The sequence below is a fragment of the Armigeres subalbatus genome, chromosome 2, assembly GCF_024139115.2.
Source record: "Armigeres subalbatus isolate Guangzhou_Male chromosome 2, GZ_Asu_2, whole genome shotgun sequence".
Taxonomy (NCBI): domain Eukaryota; kingdom Metazoa; phylum Arthropoda; class Insecta; order Diptera; family Culicidae; genus Armigeres; species Armigeres subalbatus.
Window position 1 is genome coordinate 423930361 of NC_085140.1, and position 19762 is coordinate 423950122.

General features: G+C 39.6%; 1 protein-coding gene across 1 annotated transcript in view; it reads left to right on the plus strand.

The window, feature by feature from the left end:
* Positions 1-19762, plus strand: part of LOC134213481 (uncharacterized) — a 182298-nt gene that overhangs the window by 60170 nt on the left and 102366 nt on the right. The window contains exon 2 of the mRNA XM_062692563.1: positions 4914-5865. Coding sequence (XP_062548547.1) covers positions 5148-5865 — 718 coding nt within the window. The 5' untranslated portion in view covers positions 4914-5147. The remainder of the gene's footprint in view (positions 1-4913; positions 5866-19762) is intronic.

Sequence of the window (19762 nt, forward strand, 5' to 3'; positions counted from 1 at the left end):
CTTGGGGCCACGATGTACACAATGTCAGAAACTCTAATATGTTCAGTCAATAACGGTGCCAGCCACACGTCCTTACGGCCATATAGGAAGGAAAGGATTGTAAGTCCGGCTTTCGTTGCCACTACATGCCGAGTATCCCAAGTAACAACTTCCATCCTTGTTGGATTTATTTAATTCTTAAAGGGGATTTTCCACAGTGGTCACCATAACTAGTCTAGTTGTTCAGTTTTATTGGCGATCTTATTAAAATCAATAAACCTCTTAAAAATCTGCTGAAAAAGCTTCAAATGTCAAACGATCTTATCAGCAGCTCCACGATTGTGACGAAAAGCGTAATATTTTCAAAGCTCGATCAAAGTCACAAGTTTTGGTCGTAATGTGGTCAAATGAATGATCCCAATATAAGGATGTTAACGATCATTCAGTAATTTGCGTTCGATCATTTAGTAGTTTGTCAATAACACATTCCAAAAGCTGAATTTCAAATCATATTGTATGGTGGACTTCTAATGCGAAGGTTTTTCTACAACTTTGCTTAATGGTTCGTTATTAGAATTCAACTAATAACGGAGTTAGATCGCTAGTTGCAGTAACTTAAACTAAATAATTGGAATTTTGTTATCACTTAGTCTAAGTTACTGAAACTATAGCTATAACTCCGTTACTAGTGGAATTCAAACAACGAATCATTAGGCAGAGTTGTAGAAAAACCTTCGCACTAGAAGTCCACCATCCAACAAATTTTGAAATTCAGCTTCTGAAATGTGTTATTGACAAACTACTAAATGATCGTTAACATCCTTGCCCCAATAAGAATATTTACATTGCAAAGAGTTTACTTTTTTTTATACAATTTCCACAATTTTCAACCGCGAGGTTTTTAAGCCAAGTTCCCTTTTTTGCATTCGTATATCATATCATGTAATCGTTTTGAATTTATTGCCTTGTTCAATTTTATTTTCACACTAGCTTTCACCATGAAGTCGAATGCGCACCTTTTTTTCATGGAAGTACATTGAAAAACAGACATGAAAAAAAATATTATTTTGTAGTCATCCTTATCATATTTTTGTCAACAATGTATTTTGTTGTTATTTTTTATAAGTTTTGTTTGTTTGTTGTTTTTTATGTGTTTGTTTTTTAAAGAGACATTTTTGGCAGCTGCCACAGCCAAATTCCATTTTTATGCGGGCGATTTCAAACGGATTTCTGAATACTCTTATAATAAGTTCATAGTGGTAATCTAGAGAGGGCCGTTTGGCGATATCTTACTCTTATAGTGGTCATCAGGTTGTCCTGTAGTAGTGGGTTTTATTGTTTATTATAATAATTCGAAACCATTCCTAGGGCGAAATAAAAAATAATCTTGAAATGTTACTTGGATATACCCTCTGCATCTCCACGTTTGTTTTGGGAGAGGATATTGTGTTAGTTACAAAGGATATTTTATATGGATACACTTTAGTAAGTGATACGATCTATGGGATGGGATATAATTAAGCGCATTGAAAATATTCTACTCACTCACTCACCGCAGTATAACCTAAAACACTACCAAACGCGCACTAGTTTTTATTAATTTACCGGCCTCAGCAAGCAGAAGAAATAATTTCGAATGTTCGCGCGATCGCTCTGCGCACTTCCCGAAATACAAACGCGTACTACTTAATCTATTTACCGGACGCACTAAGCAGAACAAAATAAATTAGGATTATCGCGCGATCGTTCTGCGTGCTTCGCGAAAACACGAGCACGCACTCTTTAATCACTCACCGACCGCACAAACCCGGATCTCGCGACTTTTCTGCGTCCTAATACGAACGCATACAATCTTGCACTCTCGGATGTTCAATACCCGGAATAATGGATTTACAAAGTCTTCTGATGCGTATCAATTCGAATCCCGATCTTGTACTATAGTTTGGCTAAACGCCTAAACGGTATTTTGTGTATCCCCCCGGCCCGGAATTAGGCAATACATCAGGGGGACTATCGAGAACGCTCACGCTTATGCTAACGTACACGGCATTAAAAACACACAACATTGACTTCTGGGTGGTAACCACACCACCCGTCGATCGCAAGCCTTATAAGAGTCCTAATCGTCTTTTTCACAAACTCGCGTTTTGGAGACGAGCACCACGGCAACAACCATCGCGCATGAACGGTAATGACCTCTGTATTTACACTAGTCCCCGCAGCCTACCCGCGACATGTTTGATGTCGGGCTGAGCATGATGTTCACAGCATCACAATAGTCTCTACTGCAGCTGTTGGTTGGTTTTGTTCAAGACGCCACCATCGCCGCAGCTTCAACATAATCTGCTGAACTGCCGTGTTTACCGCATTCCAAATTTCCTCGTCCTGGCATATCCTCTCAATAAGGTTGTCCAGCGTTGTATCCATGCCACTGACAAGCAGCATGTCCTTACGCTCAGCATCTATTCGCGGGCAAATTGAAGGTTCACCCTATCGAAAAACATGATCCATATCAAATACCATAATACCAAAAAAGAATTCCGTCGTCGTTGTTTGAGTTAGGAGACTTCATCTAGTAGTCGGCCTGTTGCTTCCAATATTGTCATATTACCGTTGAAGCATTTCCAACGCTCAGATATTACGGAGAAAAAGAAAAATTTGGATAGCTTCGCGGAAATAACGCTCAGAAGGAAATCCCCGCATAGAACAAATCACTCATAGTGTGCGTTGAATGCAGTTCAAACATAACAACAAATCAGCTGCCGTAAAGTCCAATGATTTGACGTACACAGACATGAAAAGATTGAATAATAATCAGTACCTGGCCGAAGAGTCAGCTAACCCGAAACGCATTGGACTTTTTGTTTGAGGTGCCAATGTACGCTGGAGTTGTACGATGCACGCGGAGGATGCCCCACTTCGTATGGGTTGGTTTTACAGACGGTTTATTGGGCCTGCCACCTCTCGCCGAGGAGCTCTCGAGTCAGGTCTCACCCAACGCTATCTTCATCTCTATCGCGCGTCTTACCGCACGGCTAAGGAGGGCCCTGTCTGCACAGTTTGTGAAAGATTTATTGGAAAAAAAAAATTATGGAGTAACTGCTTTCCTTCTTTGGGACTCGAACTCACGACTATATGGAAGACTTGTGCTTTAACCAACCTAGCTACAAAGGACATCCACTAACATTACCTCCCGTTATCCTACACATAAATGGAATGTTAAAAACAAAAAAAAAACTCTCCTAACATGTGAATTAGTTTCTCCGATACTTCAAACCATAAAGTGATCTACTGAACAAATGAAAAAAGACAATCGTAACTATGGCCAGCAAATATTGTTTCAATGAAATTGTTCTATTTCTAAAAACAATACAGACACTTTTTGCTATACTAATTCAAATATGCTTACCCGTGATGTAACATGCTCTAAACAAAGAATAACAAATGTTCAATGTATCCAGTTTTCGTAATTTCTCGGTTTGCCAGATTTGATCAAACTTTTTAAGAAACACTCAAATTCCGAACATGAATCATATTCCGAAAACACGCTTTTAAATGGCGATTTCGGCTCTATTCGTGCAATTTTCTCTATAGGATCTTGATCGTCGGTACGAGTCGAGTCAACACGGTATCTATCTTCATCTCTATCTTCTATATAATAAAAATGAAATGGTTGTGTTCGCTGGATAGATTTTCTTCATTCCTTCAGCAGATATGTTTGTTATAGTTTCTGACGGGTTTATATGATATGACTTCATGCAGAGATCACGAGTAAAGCTGAGTAAATCGTGAAAAACTGAAAATAAGATTCGTATGGGAACTTCGCATAGGCAGTTCACAACGCACATTCTCGCCTACGTTGCAGAACAACGTATGTCGTGTCAACTAGTTATATATAAAAATGAGTTGGTCTGTGTTCGTATCATCATAACTCTAAAACAGCTGGATGGATTTTCGTCATTCCGTCAGTAGATGCTTTCGTTAATGTTTCCGACGGGTTTATATGATATTTCATATTTGGTATTTCTTGAAAAATATATGGTAAATCGTGAAAAACCGAAAATTCAAATTCGTATTGGAATTTCGCAAGCGCAAATCACAACACGCATTTTCGTCTACTATGCAGAACAATGTCTAGTATTCAGGGTTTGGACTTTTCATTTCAATGAGACCAAAGCAAGCGTTTTTCGGGCCAAGGGAAAATTTTGTTTCGTTGTTTGTGTTGAGGATCATCTTTCACCCATCAATCTTTTCTCTAGAATTAGCATTGGAAGATAAACGAAAACCTTGCTTATTAGACGAAAATCCTTTTTCGTTTAATTACGTTTACCTCTCACTCACTTTTCGCGAGAATTATCGCAGAACAATTACAAAATTGTTTGGCCGCGCTGGGATTCGAACCCAGAATAGTAACAACAATAGCTGTGAGGATGCGCTTACTTTAGCCACACCACCACGCTATCGGTATGAAAGCGTTAAGTTATTTGTTCCACATAAGCTACTGCCATTTACATTTATGATGCCACGAAAAGACTCGAATATGAAAGAAAAAGAGCAAACCAACGTTTAGCGGCAATCGAAGTGAGCGAAAAATTGTTATCACTCTCCAGGTTGTTTTTCTTTCCCGAAAAGCGATTTCTCCCCGAAAACTTTCATGAGGGAAAATCATGTGCTCCTGAGATTGAGTGAGCATTACGAACCCTGCTAGTATCTAATCAATATCAGTCAGCCTATTCATCATTCGTTATTTGGAACTTAACGCAATTTCGCAGGTTCTACTTAATTACACTTTTAGAAAAAGATGAATTTGTATCACTAAAAATGTTCTAACATTCTCTACAATAAATCTTATTTTATATATACACGTGCCGACAATAAAATCTACATCTACCTATCTGATCTTTTTACAACTAATTCCTTTTAAACATTTTAAGTAATCAACTGGTAAAATAAAAAGTAACATTCTATCATTAAGTGAATAACTGAATGGTTATTAAAAACACACAAACAACTCCTTAAAATGACATTGAATCGACTGAAACACGAACAATTCGTTCGATTGTGCAAAACACTTTTCGACCACCATTTCAACGTAAAATTCCTCCGAACAATCGGAATGAAACAGCTCCGCACAATACCCTAAGCGGATCTCGTGTCCTCAGCACAGCATGCTGTTTGAAGCCGTCCAGAATGGTGACCTAGAGAAGGTAACCGCCCTGCTGGACAGCAGCGGTGCCGATGTCAACGAGCGGGACGACAAGTTCTTCAACACCGCCCTGCACCGGTCCATCTTCGCCCAGCGTAATCGAATTGAACTGATCGATCTGCTGATTTCGCGTGGAGTCGACTGCAATGCCCTCAACAAGAAGTATCTCACGGCTTCGGAGCTGGCGCTGGAGAAGAAGTTGGACGAACTGGCCAAGCATATGATTCTGCGCGAAACCGAACGCATCGACAACCATTTGGCTTACTATCTCCTGATTCGGCGCGGCAATCTGCAGCTGTTCGAGTTTCTCATCTCCATCAAGCGGCTCAAGTATGAGGATGAGATTCTGATCATCGCCAAGGCGTACGCCGAACTGAAGCTGAAGAATGTCCCGCTGAAGGAGCACATGGAGGCGTACCTGAACGAGATCCTGATCAACCATGACTATTGGTTGATCAACAGTGGTAGCGGTAAGCAGCGGAAGGATCGCGTGCAGAATATTCATCGGATTCGGGAAATTGTGGATAACGTACGGGAGCTGTTCGCGTCGTATGATAACTACAATTTGATGGACGTGGATAGCATTTTTCTGCTAAGGCTGTCCTACATACTGGAGAATATTTTCTTCATCCGGAATCAGTATAAGGAGCTGCCGCTGCATCACGTGGAGTTCTGCATCGGTGAGTACTATTAAATTTTTGAGAAACATATATTTTAGATTCATTCTGCAAATTGTTTAGCATATGAGCCCCTTTTCCTAAATAGTATTAAATATATCTGGTACACCGCACCGGTCTCTTACAGGGGTTAGACAAAAAGGTTGAGATAGGCAAAATTTTGTCGAAGTTCAAATCAGCATAACTTTGCGTAGAAAAATCCGATTTCGATGAAATCGGGATCATCGGACGCGGAAACTCTTCTAGTATACTATCCCCAAAATCTGAGATAGGTCCTTGGCCACCGGAGATGTTCCGGGTTTTCCGAGAGTATGTTAAAAATGCATTTTTTCTTCTGCTTGTCTGCTTGTTTATGTGACGTTTACTGACATCTTAATTTATGCTTTCCCCAGAAACTAGAACTAATATGCTGACCAAAGCTGGCTGCAGATCCAAAATCCATTAGGTATACGCAGAGATATGGCCATTTTCGTGAAAACGGTACGTTATTAGCCATACACCCTGAATAAATATCACTTTCGCAGAACATCTGGAACCTGTTACAAATTGGCCAGAGAGTCTTACAGTCCTAAAATATATCTTTAATAAGGATCCTATATTCATCGTCTTGAGAAAACATGAATTTTGACACCCATAAATGCATGGTTCCTGGTGGTGCCTAAACCGGCTCTTCCTGGAAGGCCCTTGGAGCCTGCTATAAGGGTGGCAGTGGACACTATCATTTTGGAAATGTTTCTGTAATCATCGTCTCGCAAAGCCATGAAGTTAGATACTCATATTTGCATTATTCCGATCTGTTATCATTTCTTCATGTTCCCGGGACCTTTTTTACAAAAAGGGCCATATCTCTGCGTAGTTTTGATGGATTCTCGATCTACAGCCACCATTGGGCGGCATATTAGTTCTAGTTTTTGGACAAAGCATAAAACATGATGGAAGTAAACGTCATTTAAAATGACAAGCAGTGGAAAAAATGCATCTTGAACGTCCCCTCGGAAAACCCAGAACATCTACGGTGGCCGAGGACCAATCTCAGGTTTTGCATGGGGATAGTATACTAGAAGAGTTCCCGCGCTCGATGGTCTCAATTTTATCAAAATCGGATCATTCTACGCAAAGTTATGCTGACTTGAACTTCGGCAAAATTTTGCCTATCTCAACCTTTTTGTCTAACCCCTGTATACTTTAGTCTTCTTGCCCTCAGATACATTCAATCTATTCTACAAGCATTCTAAGTGGTTGAAACAGTGACCCATTCTCACCCCCATTTGACCCATTGTCACCCCCGACGACGGTACGAATTGTATGAATTCCGTATATCGTGGAAAACACAAATTCCATTTCGTAGATCCACCGAGAACTTTCATTTCCATAGATCTGGCATCGCTGCCCGTAAGGGAAAAAGTGTTTCCTGGCTCAGAGAAGTGTAATCCAGATAAGATTTTAGTACAGGTTTAAAACGGTAATAAATTACCCCAATAGAATTATTGACAATTATGACTGTAGCCATATTGGTAAAGTGATGAGCTTCAAAAGACGAAATTAAAAAAATATATCAATTACGATCAAATAGATGATTTATTGGGGGAATTCAGTTATTTCTGGAGTATTTTTACGAAATCATGGGTACTTCATTCCATACTGTTTGAAATGAGAAGTTAAGAGAATTATGAAATTTAAAAATTTTAATGTAAATACTCTATAATTTCAAAGCGCGTTTTAAGCTTCTACAAACGCAATATTCACAATAAGTTTTATTGCGTTTCATTTATAGGTTATTTGTTTCATATATAGGGGAAGGTGGTTGATTGCCGGTACTGGTCGATTGTCGGCACCCTGTCGTAACTTTTGACAGAAAATAGATATTGTCATTTTGACATATGTCATACGGGTTCTATATAAGCACGATCTTGTTATGCTCATTTCCGAAGCACTTAGAAACCTTTGTTTCATTTTACAGAGAAAACATTTTTTTAGCAAGTGAAAACTCACTCCTAAGTTTTTTTGGTCATTGGCCAAGTGTTATAAATCGAAGTAGAACGATCGGATAGGTGCATTACGTATTCACAAAACAGATTTACTCTATTTTGTGTATTTACAATGTTGTTAAAACTCATATGTGAATATGTACATTATGTGGAAGATATTGATTTGGAAAATGTATTGGAGGTAACCACTTTCCCTTCGATGGGACTCGAACCCATGACCCTACAGTACGCTAGACTGGTGTTTTAACCAACTAAGCTACGAAGGACCTCCGTCGGCCTTCGTGACCTAGCGGCTACTGAACGAGCTCGAGATTCCCAAATTGGACGCATAGTCAAATCACTCGCAATCCATTTCTCAAGCCAGCACTTCCACATGTGTATAGCACACTTTTACATTAGAGGAGCGTGAGTATTTAGAATGTCTGGCGGCTATACACATTCTTCATCAGCAACTGTACTGATCAAGTGAGGTTGTGTAAGCTATTTGCCAGTAGGTCGTCAAGCTCAGACCCGACCGCATTGTGATTCAATATTGAATGCCACCGTAGCGGTCGTAGTTAAAGTATCATTTTCACTTTTTTAAAAGGTTACTTATTTCGGTTGTCGGCACCCTGGTGGAAACGGTGAAATATCAAGGCAAATCATCAGTTTATTGCCTAATTTCAGACTATAAATAAGTTGTAAGCAACAACAATTTTAAAAATATTGATGAACTGTGTATAATGTAGTTAAATGCAATAAATTTCATTACTATTGCCTAAATAAATCTCGATATTTTCAACCATAACAACCTCAATTCATATTTTTTAATTTTGAGTGAGTTTTTGGGGGTGCCGACAACCGACCATCTTTTTCAGAATGGCATGAAAACAACGCTTAACAAAAATTTTAATGAAAATTTTCCAATAGATGGAATAAATGAAAACTCTTCACCAGTTATTAGCTCATGCCTCTAGGGGCCCTCCTTAGCCGTGCAGTAAGACGCGCGGCTACAAAGCAAGACTATGCTGAGGGTGCTGGGTTCAATTCCCGGTGCCGGTGTAGGCAATTTTCGGATTGGAAATTGTCTCGACTTCCCTGGACATGAAAGTATCATTGTATAAGCCTTATGATATACGAATGCAAAAATGGTAACTTGGCTAAGAAACCTCGCAGTTAAACTGTGGAAGTGCTTAATGAACATTAAGCTGCGAGGCGAGCGAGCCAGAAGGTTGTCTTAAAGAGTTTGTGAAGAAGTTTTGGTGGAGTTCTTAGTTTTATAAGCAACTAATCTTGCATCTAATAAATCTTGAAATGTTACTTGGGAATGCCTTCTAAAAATCGACGCGTTTGCCTGGCTGCCTATAAATTAAGGAACAGAGAACATCAGATTGGATTTCTGCTCGTCGCCTTGGTCTTCTTCCCACGGCAAGATATACCTAGGCGATGTGGACTGAAATTTCTTCCAACTCTCTGTACTGTGTAGGAGAACGCTGTGCAACATCTTCCTCCAACCTCCAACCTATCATAGCATCCAATATTCGAAAATATCAACGTAGCTTTTTACTGGAGATATATTTTTCTTTGGCGCTTATTTGTAGTTGCGTCAAAGAAATCTTGGAACATTAGTGACGTGCGATAATGATGTTACCCGCGAGGTGAAAAGGCGTATCGCAGCTGCAAATAGGGCTTATTACGGACTTCGTAACCAGCTTAAGTCCCGTAGTCTGCAAACGAAAACAAAACTCGCGCTGTATACTACTCTGATTCTTCCGGTGGCTTTATACGGCCATGAAACATGGACGTTAAAGGAGGCTGATCGGAGAGCTTTCGGAGTGTTTGAGCGTAATGTGCTGCGGACAATACTCGGCGGTAAACAGGAGAACGATATCTGGCGGCGTCGCATTAATCACGAATTATACCAGGTGTATAAAGGGCTAGCTATTATTAAGGCCACTCCTGACGGAATCCAAGTTTCAAAGTGCTCGCGTTTTCGGGAGCTCACCACTCGATACGGAGGCGGCGCACAACTGTCATTTTTGTTGATTTAGCTTTGCTGTGTCACAGCATGCGTGAAAAAATAAAAATGACAGTTGTGCGTTGCTTCCGTATCGAGTGGTGTGCCCCCGAAAACGCGAGCAACTCAAACTTGGATTCCGTCAGGAGTGACCTTAAGCTCATACCACACGGCAGACTACGGTGGGCTTTTCACGTTGTTCGTATGCCGGAAAAACGTCAAGCAAAGATAATATTTAGTAGATAACCCGGAAGAGGCCGCAGGCTTCGTGGAAGGCCGCGTACACGACGGCTTTTTGCAGTTGAAGAGGACCTGAGGGCGCTCAATGTTCAGGGCGACTGAAAACGATTGGCTCAGGATCGAGCCCAGTGGAGAAGGATACTCCAATCGGCGTAGGTTCATCGGAGAGCTGTAGCCCATCAAGTATCTAGTATCAAAGGAATTTAATGATCCTCACAAAGGAGAACCAATTGCAATAAACTCTACCTTTGCCGTTTGGCCGAGTAAGTAGTTAAAATTTATTTCCTTATTAAGTGAAAAGAAAAAGTGAGATGTTCGAAGTTAATAGTGAACAGCGAGAACAGAGAAATAAGATGTTCGAAATAAGTACAGAGTAGTGAGAAGTCAGTACTGAAGAACGGAAGTGAACGGAAGTTTTTAGTAGTAAGATGTGTGCAGTAACATGAGAGTAGGGAAAGTGAGAAATGAGAAGAGAGTGTTGAGTACTAATAAGTGAGTGGAGGGATATAAGACAAACAGAAGAAGGGAGAAGAAAAAGGAAGAGGTAAGAGAAAACATCTCGCTTCTTATTTCTCGTTCTCCTGGCCTCACTTCTCACTTCATACTACTGCCTTCTCACAACACACTTCTCACTACTTACTTCTTACTTCTCTCTTACCAAATCTCGCTTCTCACCTCTCTCTTCCCACTACTCACTTCTCACATTTTACTTCTCACTATTCATTTCTCACTTCGCACATCTCACTTCTCATTTCTCATTTCTCACTTTTCACTTCACACTTCACATTTCTCACTTCTCTTTTTTAACTTTTCACTTCTCATTTCTCTATTCATTTCTCATTTCTCACTTCGCACATCTCAACTCTCACTTCTCTCTATTTATTTCTCATTTTTCACTTCTCACTATAACTTTTTACATTTCTGACTTCTCATTTCTCACTTCTATCTTTTCACTTCTAACTTTTTCACTTCTCACTTTTCACTTCTCACTTTCCATTACTCGCTTCTCACTTATTACTTCGCATTCCTCACTCCTCATTTCTAACTTGTATTTGTTCACCATCTTCGACTTTGTCGTACAGATTGCTTAATTCCTAACTTAATCACTAATTCTCGCACTAAACATTTTTTTGGACATAGAGAAATCGAATTCGTCACAAACATAATTAAAAGAACGCAAGCACATGTTAAAACTATTATTGCAACCGAAATTCGTTCTATGAAACGGGATAGCTAACAGCGGGGAATTTCGGAATCTACGAGGAGGAACATTCCATGGGATAATACTTAAAAGGTCTGGACAGTCAACATTACCTACGATAAGGTCAAATAAGAAAAGCCTTTGTAGTTTAAAACGCCTGGCAGAAAAGGTTTCGAGATCGATCAATTTGCATCGGTCAGGATACCCTGGGAGGTGTACTGGGTCATTCCATGGTAATTGTCGCAAGGCAAATCTAATGAAATGTTTTTGAATGCGTTCAATTCTTAAGGAGTGCGTGACATAAAAGGGGGACCATACCGGGGTAGCATATTCTAAGATACTACGTACGAGCGCACAAAACAGTGTCTTAAGACAATTTGAACGACGATAGCAGACCGGCGAGGTCATTCACATAGATGATGAAGAGAAGAGGACCAAGCACGCTGCCTTGTGGTACACCAGATGGAATGACGAATTTCTTGGAGTGCTCAGAATACAACTTCACAAAAGCGCAGCGATTGGAAAGGTACGAAGAAAGCCAATTTAAAATCCATGCAGGAAATCCCAAGTGATTCATTTTTGTAATGATTAGATTGTGCGGTACCATATCAAACGCTTTAGCAAAGTCCACGTAAACCGAATCAACTTGTCGCCTTAACTCCAATTCGCGTGAAATTGTTGCCACATAACACATGAGGTTGGATGTCGTAGAGCGATTCTTCATAAATCCATGTTTAGAGGCAGCAATAATCAGTGCGGCAGCTCTATACAGCCTAGTATGGATCATCTTCTCGAATACCTTGCTGAGGGCACAAATAATGGATATACCCAGATACAGTGAACGTTCGCTAATTGAGGTTTTTCTAGTTGGGGCGTTTTTTAGTTGGGGGTTCGCTAATTGGGGCGAAACCCAATTAAAAAGCAGTCAAACGTCAGAATGTGATGTCAAAAATGCGATGACGTTTTGTTTCCGTGTTTGACGGGATCGATATTTTCTGGCGCGTAAAATTTTCCTTTGTTCAACGCAAAAAGTAAACAACATTGACGCTTGTCAAAACGCCCCAATTAGCGAACGGCATTCGCTAGTTGGGGTGAGGTCGTGCCCCAATAGGCCTTTTAATGTGACACTGCCGGGACTGCACTTGTTTACAACCGCTGAGCAAACTGTTCAAATCCGAAGCTGCCACTTTCATAGAAGAACTGTCATTTGACGGTAAAATCAGCTGTTTTCAAACGTCTCGTGAAAAGGCCTATTAGCGAACGATCACTGTAGTTAGCAACAATGCGACGACTTCCGGATTTATAGATTGGCATCAGTGATGCCAATTTCCATACGGTAGGAAAAGTCCTTTCTTGCAGCGAGCGATTGAAGATAGCAGCGATGGGAACAGCAAGCGAGGCTGCACAGTTTTTCAGAAGTACAGGAGGAAGGTTCAGTTCATACTGGATGTACATGTGCTAAGACAAGACAAGAACAGGAGGAAGGTTATCAGTTCCTGGTCCTTTCGTTGCATCTTGATCCTTTTAGTGTTTCCTGAACATCGTCTGGAGTAAACTGTGGGCGCGGTAGACTAATGTCGAAAGAAGGTATTTGTTCGAATGAGTTCCTTTGTTGACCAGGTGATGAATTGCTCAACACGCTTCCAAAGTATTCCGCAAATAGTTCGGCAGCTTCCTTACTTTTTTTTAATCTTTCGTTTATTTGGTAGGCTCATTTGCCGTGAAGCGTTACGAAGCCGAAATCAAGTTTAACAATAAATTTCTCGATTCTAATACATAGTGTTAGTTTTGGGGAACCGAAAGACTCGCGGTTTAGTCGAGGTTAGGGAATACAATAATACTGTAGGAAAGGAAAGGATTTTAGGGTGCTTAAGTAATTATGATGCTGATGTTCACTAAGTTGACATTCCTCGCATTTTTACATCTGTAACGGGACAAACAAACTTTTTTGGGAGACAGCGACGAGAGGAAGACATACGGAAGGGATTGACGACAGACATTGAAATGTACAACAAGAGGAAGACATTCTTAATGGGGTACGACAGCCAAGCAGACAATGATTACAGTCTTAAATCAGCAACATTCAAAAATTGGTGGACCAGGGACATGTACTCGAGATCAAGGCCCGACAACACTTCCCTAATAGGCTTTGGCTGTTTTTCTCGGACCCGGAGATGTTCAGTTAGCGCAGATCTGGGGCCACGATGCTCCTCGCACGCCCACACGACATGATCGATGTCCTGTTAATCCTCGCCGCAAACACAGAGATTTCCTTCCGAGACCCCCTCTCTGAAAAAATGTGCATTTAAAGTGTAGTGATTGGACTTTAGACGACACATGCTTCGAATGAAGTCTCGTCCCATATTCAATTTTTTGAACCATGGACACTTCGACACCTGCGGGCGAATTGAATACAGCCATCTACCCAACTCCCCATTTGTCCATTTATGTTGCCAGCTGTTCAAGGTTTCTTGACGAACTAATGTGAAAAATTCATCGAAGGTGATTTTCCGATCGTAAATATCACCTTCCACAGCGCCCACCTTAGCCAAAGAGTCAGCTTTCTCATTTCCCGGGATCGACCAATGAGAAGGGACCCAAGCCATGGTGATTGTGTAAGACCGTTGTGATAAGGCACTCAAAAATTTCCGTATCCCATTCAAAAGATACGACAGCTTCCTTATATGAGTGAGAAGTAGTTTCACCGAAGCTGACCGAGACGGCCATTACCAGCTTTTCGTTTTCTATTAAAATCCCAGAAGGAAAAGGAATTTTGCTTCTTCTCACGTTTCCCATCTAACTTCTAACTTTTCGCTTCTCAGAGAAATGATAACTCACTTCTATTTCGCGATTTCCAATGGTGAGACACTTTTGGCGGTATACGTTAGTATAGACGAGGCTAATTATGTTCCTTATTCACATAGTAGGCATTATTAGTGACAGTCGAATGAATGAGTCGATGGACTAAGTAGCCTAACTATGTTTTGAATAAGCATGCGATATTTGTCAAACATTACACCGAAGAAGCTTTTTGAAGTTGAATATTTTTAAGGTGGACTTCACGGAAGAAAATTGACTGTGTCATACTTTATCACTTTTTTTCTTCGATTTCCCAGCATTTTTTTTTTTTTGTAGATTTTCCCGAGACTGACACTATTGCAAAGATTCGAGTTTTGAGAGGAAAAAGAGGTTATCAAAAACCTTCTAATTGAAATGGGTAATGATATGAATAGCCTGAAGTCGAAATAGCATGCTAACGTGAGATCATTAGGATTTATTAAATTTCTGTTTTTAAAATGAATGTTTGTTTTACTAGTCTAAAGCCATACTATTTAGCTAAGAATTGGAAAAAGCAAATTCAACACTTCTAGAACATCTGTTTGCAATTGATATTGGCATCCAAATCAAATGTTTGGATGTATAATTAACTTAAAAATAAATACCTATGTTGCTATTTTTGTAATTTTTAGTCAAATTTTCATTTTCACAGAAAACATATTTTTGTAAATAAACCGACATTCCCGAAAAGGTTTCACTCAAGATGAAATAGATTTTGGCGAATTTCCTATATGTTCGAGGATATTTTCTACTGAATTCTGGAAAATTGCAGCTGGATCACAGGATAGACACATATACTGAATTCTATATAATTTAAACGGGTCTGGTGTTTAGATGTTCTCAAGAATAAGATCTGAAATGGAATCTTCGAAAGTGCGAAATGTCGTTTCGTTCAAGTTTTGGTGAGTCCGTTCCATGATTGTAATATATGAAACTGAAAAGCACTACATACGCTCTAGGATTAAACATATATATCTTTGATTTTCATTCTTGGTATAAATGTTTGATCTCGGAAGTGTAAATACATTGCATATATCCATTTGATATCTGGGTGTACTTATACGGGGCTTGCTGTACTGAAAATTACATTAAGATGTGGTATGTAGCTTCTTGTTATAGGGTCTTTGGATGCACAGTAGAGCTATCACATTCTATCTACAGGACTAAAAATGTTTCCATCTTTGGATATGAAATATCAATAAATAGATGTAGACATGTTTCTTCCATAAAAGCACTGCCGGACAGTGGAAGATAGAATGGAAACACACACTGACACTATTGCAAACATTCAGCAAAAAAAATTGCTGATAGGATAGCCACAATCTTAGTGGAAGTAGATGTAAATTTAGTTTAGTTCTAGATTTCTAAAAGTGCTTTATTTTTGGGATTTACTATATAATAGCTCCACTTTTGGTACCGTTAACCTTATGACCGATTAACGATTGTTAACGTAATGTTACGGTGACAGTCAGTGAATGGTTTGATAGCTTAGCTGAAAGTCTGATCATATACTAAAGAATTCATATACGATTTCGGAGGGTATCAACATAATATTCAAATTCAATTAAAATCATAGGATTTCTAATCAAATTTAAGGATTCCTAAGAAGGATTGTGGAGCTCCATAGTAAAACATACAAATTATTTACTACAAACTACAAAGATAAATCCTCAAACTATAAAAACTGGTGCCAAAGAGAACGGGGACAATATGCCTTAGTTAAGCAAATCTTTCTACAAACGTTCAACTGTCATCATTTTCATGAATATTATTATCTCATACCTCAGTTACAGTTGAAACATAACTAGCCATCCTGATTTTGCAGAAAATCTCAATAATTTTGAAAATATTTGCATGCCCTTTCTAAGTAGATACTGCTTTAGTCTTTTGGTTGTAACGATTTTCATGAGTATTTTTACTTCAAGTAACATACCTACCATCCCAAAATTGATTGTAGAAAAGCTAAATACCTAATATTGGCAATATGAAATCACATTTTAAAATAGTTGTAATTTTCGATTCCTGGAAAACTCATGAAAGCAAAACTCCTTTTAGCTGGTAGCTATTAGGAAGCGAGACATCACGTGTCGGCTAAATAGCGTTCTGGTATGGAAAGTCCGTGGAGGCGCGTGGTACATAGAGGGTTAAGGCTTCTTTCCCTATCTATGAATTATAGAAATGCTAATGGAACACTAAATTGAAAGTCTGACCAAATTTCAGTTGAAATGTAGAGTCATTAATGAAGAAAATCGACCAAGATCAATTGAACGAATCTAATACCTACACACTTAAATCCCAAATTCCATCTCGGTAGAGATTTTTACCGATTTTATCCAGTAATAGTTAATTTATACCGGAAGGTCAGTAAAATGTTCAGCATTTACCGATTTCAGTAATAGTTTATACCGTTGTCTCAGCACTTTAAATCAAAATACTGGACCTCAGTAATGTAAACTACTGAACAACTCGGTTTGGTTGAAACTTTCGATTGTGACAAGTAATTTTACCGAGAACTCAGTAAAAATAATAAGTTCTACTGGGCTTACGGTAATTTATGTACCGAGGTCTCAGTTTATGAAAGTCCTTCGTGACGCTTGGTGTGTCGCCATATTTCCTCTCTGAAGTTTTCTTCGAAGCAATGTGCTGCTATTAAAATGTATGTGCTTTAGCATAAATTTGTGGTGGAAAAATCGCGTTTAGTTCAACATTGCCGGTAAGTTTTGATGATAATATCAGTATTTATAAAAAACTGGATTCAAATTAACAAATTTTGAATATTTGTTTTTTTCAGATGCCCCGCTTCCACTGCGCCTTACGATTCGTCGTTTTTTAAAATCTTCAGGTTAAATTTGGCTACATGCAATGCTACAAGTACTGAAGCGTTTTACGAATTTGCGGATCGCCCTTACTTTTCTGATAACCACTGACCAATAAAATGGAACTTCCAATGAAAAAAATCATGAAAAAATGTAAATCTGTTGTTTTTGTTACTATAAGCAAGAAAACCAAAAGTTCTATTACAATTTAAACCGGGTGGTGTAATTCTCAGGATGTAATTACAGAAGAATTTTTACAGATTTACCAGTAATGCTTTATCGAGTGCTCAGTAGCGGTTTACAGATTAGTTCGGTATTTTTTGACATTTAGCCATCGTGGATACATAACCGAACACTCGGTAAATTGTTGAAGTTGTTTACCGAGGTGACTACCGAGAGCTCAGCTGTTGAGAATTCGGTAATTCAGCAACCGAGCCCGGTAATCTAAATTAAGTGTGTACTTTCTGACAAACTTTCCCACGATGTCTGACCTAAGTACGAGTATCCTGACAATAGTTATCACCACTTATCTATAGAGCAGTTTTACACGCATTACCAAGGATACCCGTTTCACGGGTCATTTGGATCAATCATAATTCAATTAGTAAAGAACATCCTTTCGTTTTGTGGAAGATTTCTTTTCTTCTATCGTTTATTTGGTAGGTTCATATGGTGAAGTTAGTATGGGAGCTGTTGTCAAAAGACTATTTTCCGACAATTATTTCTCAAAAACAGTCGCAGGTATGTCGCAAAATTCAAATCCGTTCAAGTAAATCATAATCCAAAAATTATCATCCCATGTAGCCAAAAACCCTCGGGTCAGTATAATTTCTCCTGCGCTGTCAAGCACATTCGCACTGACGACGACGACAGCGAAGTAGTTGAAGAATTTTTAATTTGTTGCGTTAAACAACCTCCGCTTTTAAAAACTACACCTCAGCTAAACGAAGGCAGCGCGCGCGCGATTCCCGGGTCTTTGCGCGCCGTTTGCGGTAGTTACCTACCCAGTCGACGGTACGGACGAACCGCAAACGCCAACGCCGCGCGCCCGCTGCACCAACAAAAACAACGGCACGCGGGTGCCGATGCAAGGACTCGCTCACTCTCCTCGACGGTTCAGTTCGAGTTTGCCTCCTTCACCCCAAAAGGACACCCATAACTTTCGATCGGGGAGGGGACGGGTGGTGTCGTAAACGAGGAACGCATAATGTACGCACTATCCGTGCTCGATGTTGGGGTGCCGAGCGCGTGATTCTCTTATCACCGACCTGCGACAATGGGGCAACGACCGGGTATGGGTGAACGTAAGTCGCGGACCGTGAGGCAGTAGCAAAAAAGTCACCCATTGCCCAACTGCTACCGCCTCCTGCATCATCAGGCACCAGCATACGGTGGGGCTCAGGGTGCTTCCTGTCCGTGTACCACCTTCTTCGATTTCGCAATACTTTTGACGACCATCGACCAGCGTTGCCGATTTGGAATATTTATGCGAGCTCCGAATCGCATCGCATATGTATCCCAATGCCAACACTACCCGGCAGTTTTTCGGCGTACACTCGATACATACGATGAGTTTTTCTTAAACATGGCTGGTCAAAATTTGTTATCTATTATATTCTATAATACAAGGTATTTGCAGATCTTTTCGTCGGATAATCATTTTTTAGGTATGTTTCATAGAATCAGTAGAACTCGTATTACAATTATTTCTTCCAACTTCAATTATCAATTGATTTTGATTTTTTGGCTAGGAAACGTACTAAACAAACGAAAATAAGATTCTTTGGAAAATGAAACCTATGAGATTGAAAGCGCAACAGTAACCCTATTAATTAAGGGATTAAGGATTCGAGATATCCAGAACAGATTTACAATTGGGATGAAGAGGATAATAAATCTTATTCTCATCGATTGAGTAAAGCCTCAATTTTGATCACAACGTGGTTAAATAAATAACCACAATAAATTGTCTTCTAGAAGCTTTTCGAAATAACGGTGTTTCAAAATAGTAATATTTTCATGATCGAAGTTCATGGTAGCTATATTGAAAAGAACATTTTCAAATCACTGAATTTTACATTAACAGGCATTTATTTGTTTTTTAATAATGGAAGGTTTTACTTAATTCTTGGCAGGAGTGTTCATTTAATAAATACGATGTGTGTTATCTAGTCTAGGATTTTTGCGCATGTGGCTTCAAAGATATATTTATTCTGTTTAAAAAACGTAATTTTGTTCAGATAGATTGAATAATTATGTGTCAGTCGAGTGCGTATATTGCGATGCTACCAATGTAGCCACCGCCACCCACCACATTTCTGGACCCCCTTTCAACCCGGTCGGTGGTGGTTTGCTTTGCTGCAGTTGATGTTATTGTTGGATGGTATGATGCTTTCTCAGCGCGTTCTGCATGTATGGGTGGATGCATGTTGCACATTGCATCGGGCACGATGATGGAGATTCGCACTTTCGCGCTCAGTGCAGCCCATGTGTAAATAGGTATGCATGTGTTCGGTTTGCCTTCGAGAGCGATTTGTTTCTATATCATGATATAGATTCATATCTTGTTAGAAATGTGCTGCCTGTCTGGTAGAATCCAGAGAGTGAGAAAAATAATTTGGAGATGGCGAGGGGCTTTCTCCGACCCTCTGCTGATTTCCATTCTTGTCGGTGCATTTGTACTTGGAGCGCGCGTTTTCGGTGTGTTGTTGTTTGCAAGCGCGAAATTTCACTCTTCAAAAGTATACGAGCAAAAGCACAAAAAATACTCAATTTTCATGTGTAGAATTTGGAAAATTATCTTTAAATCACATTAAAACGT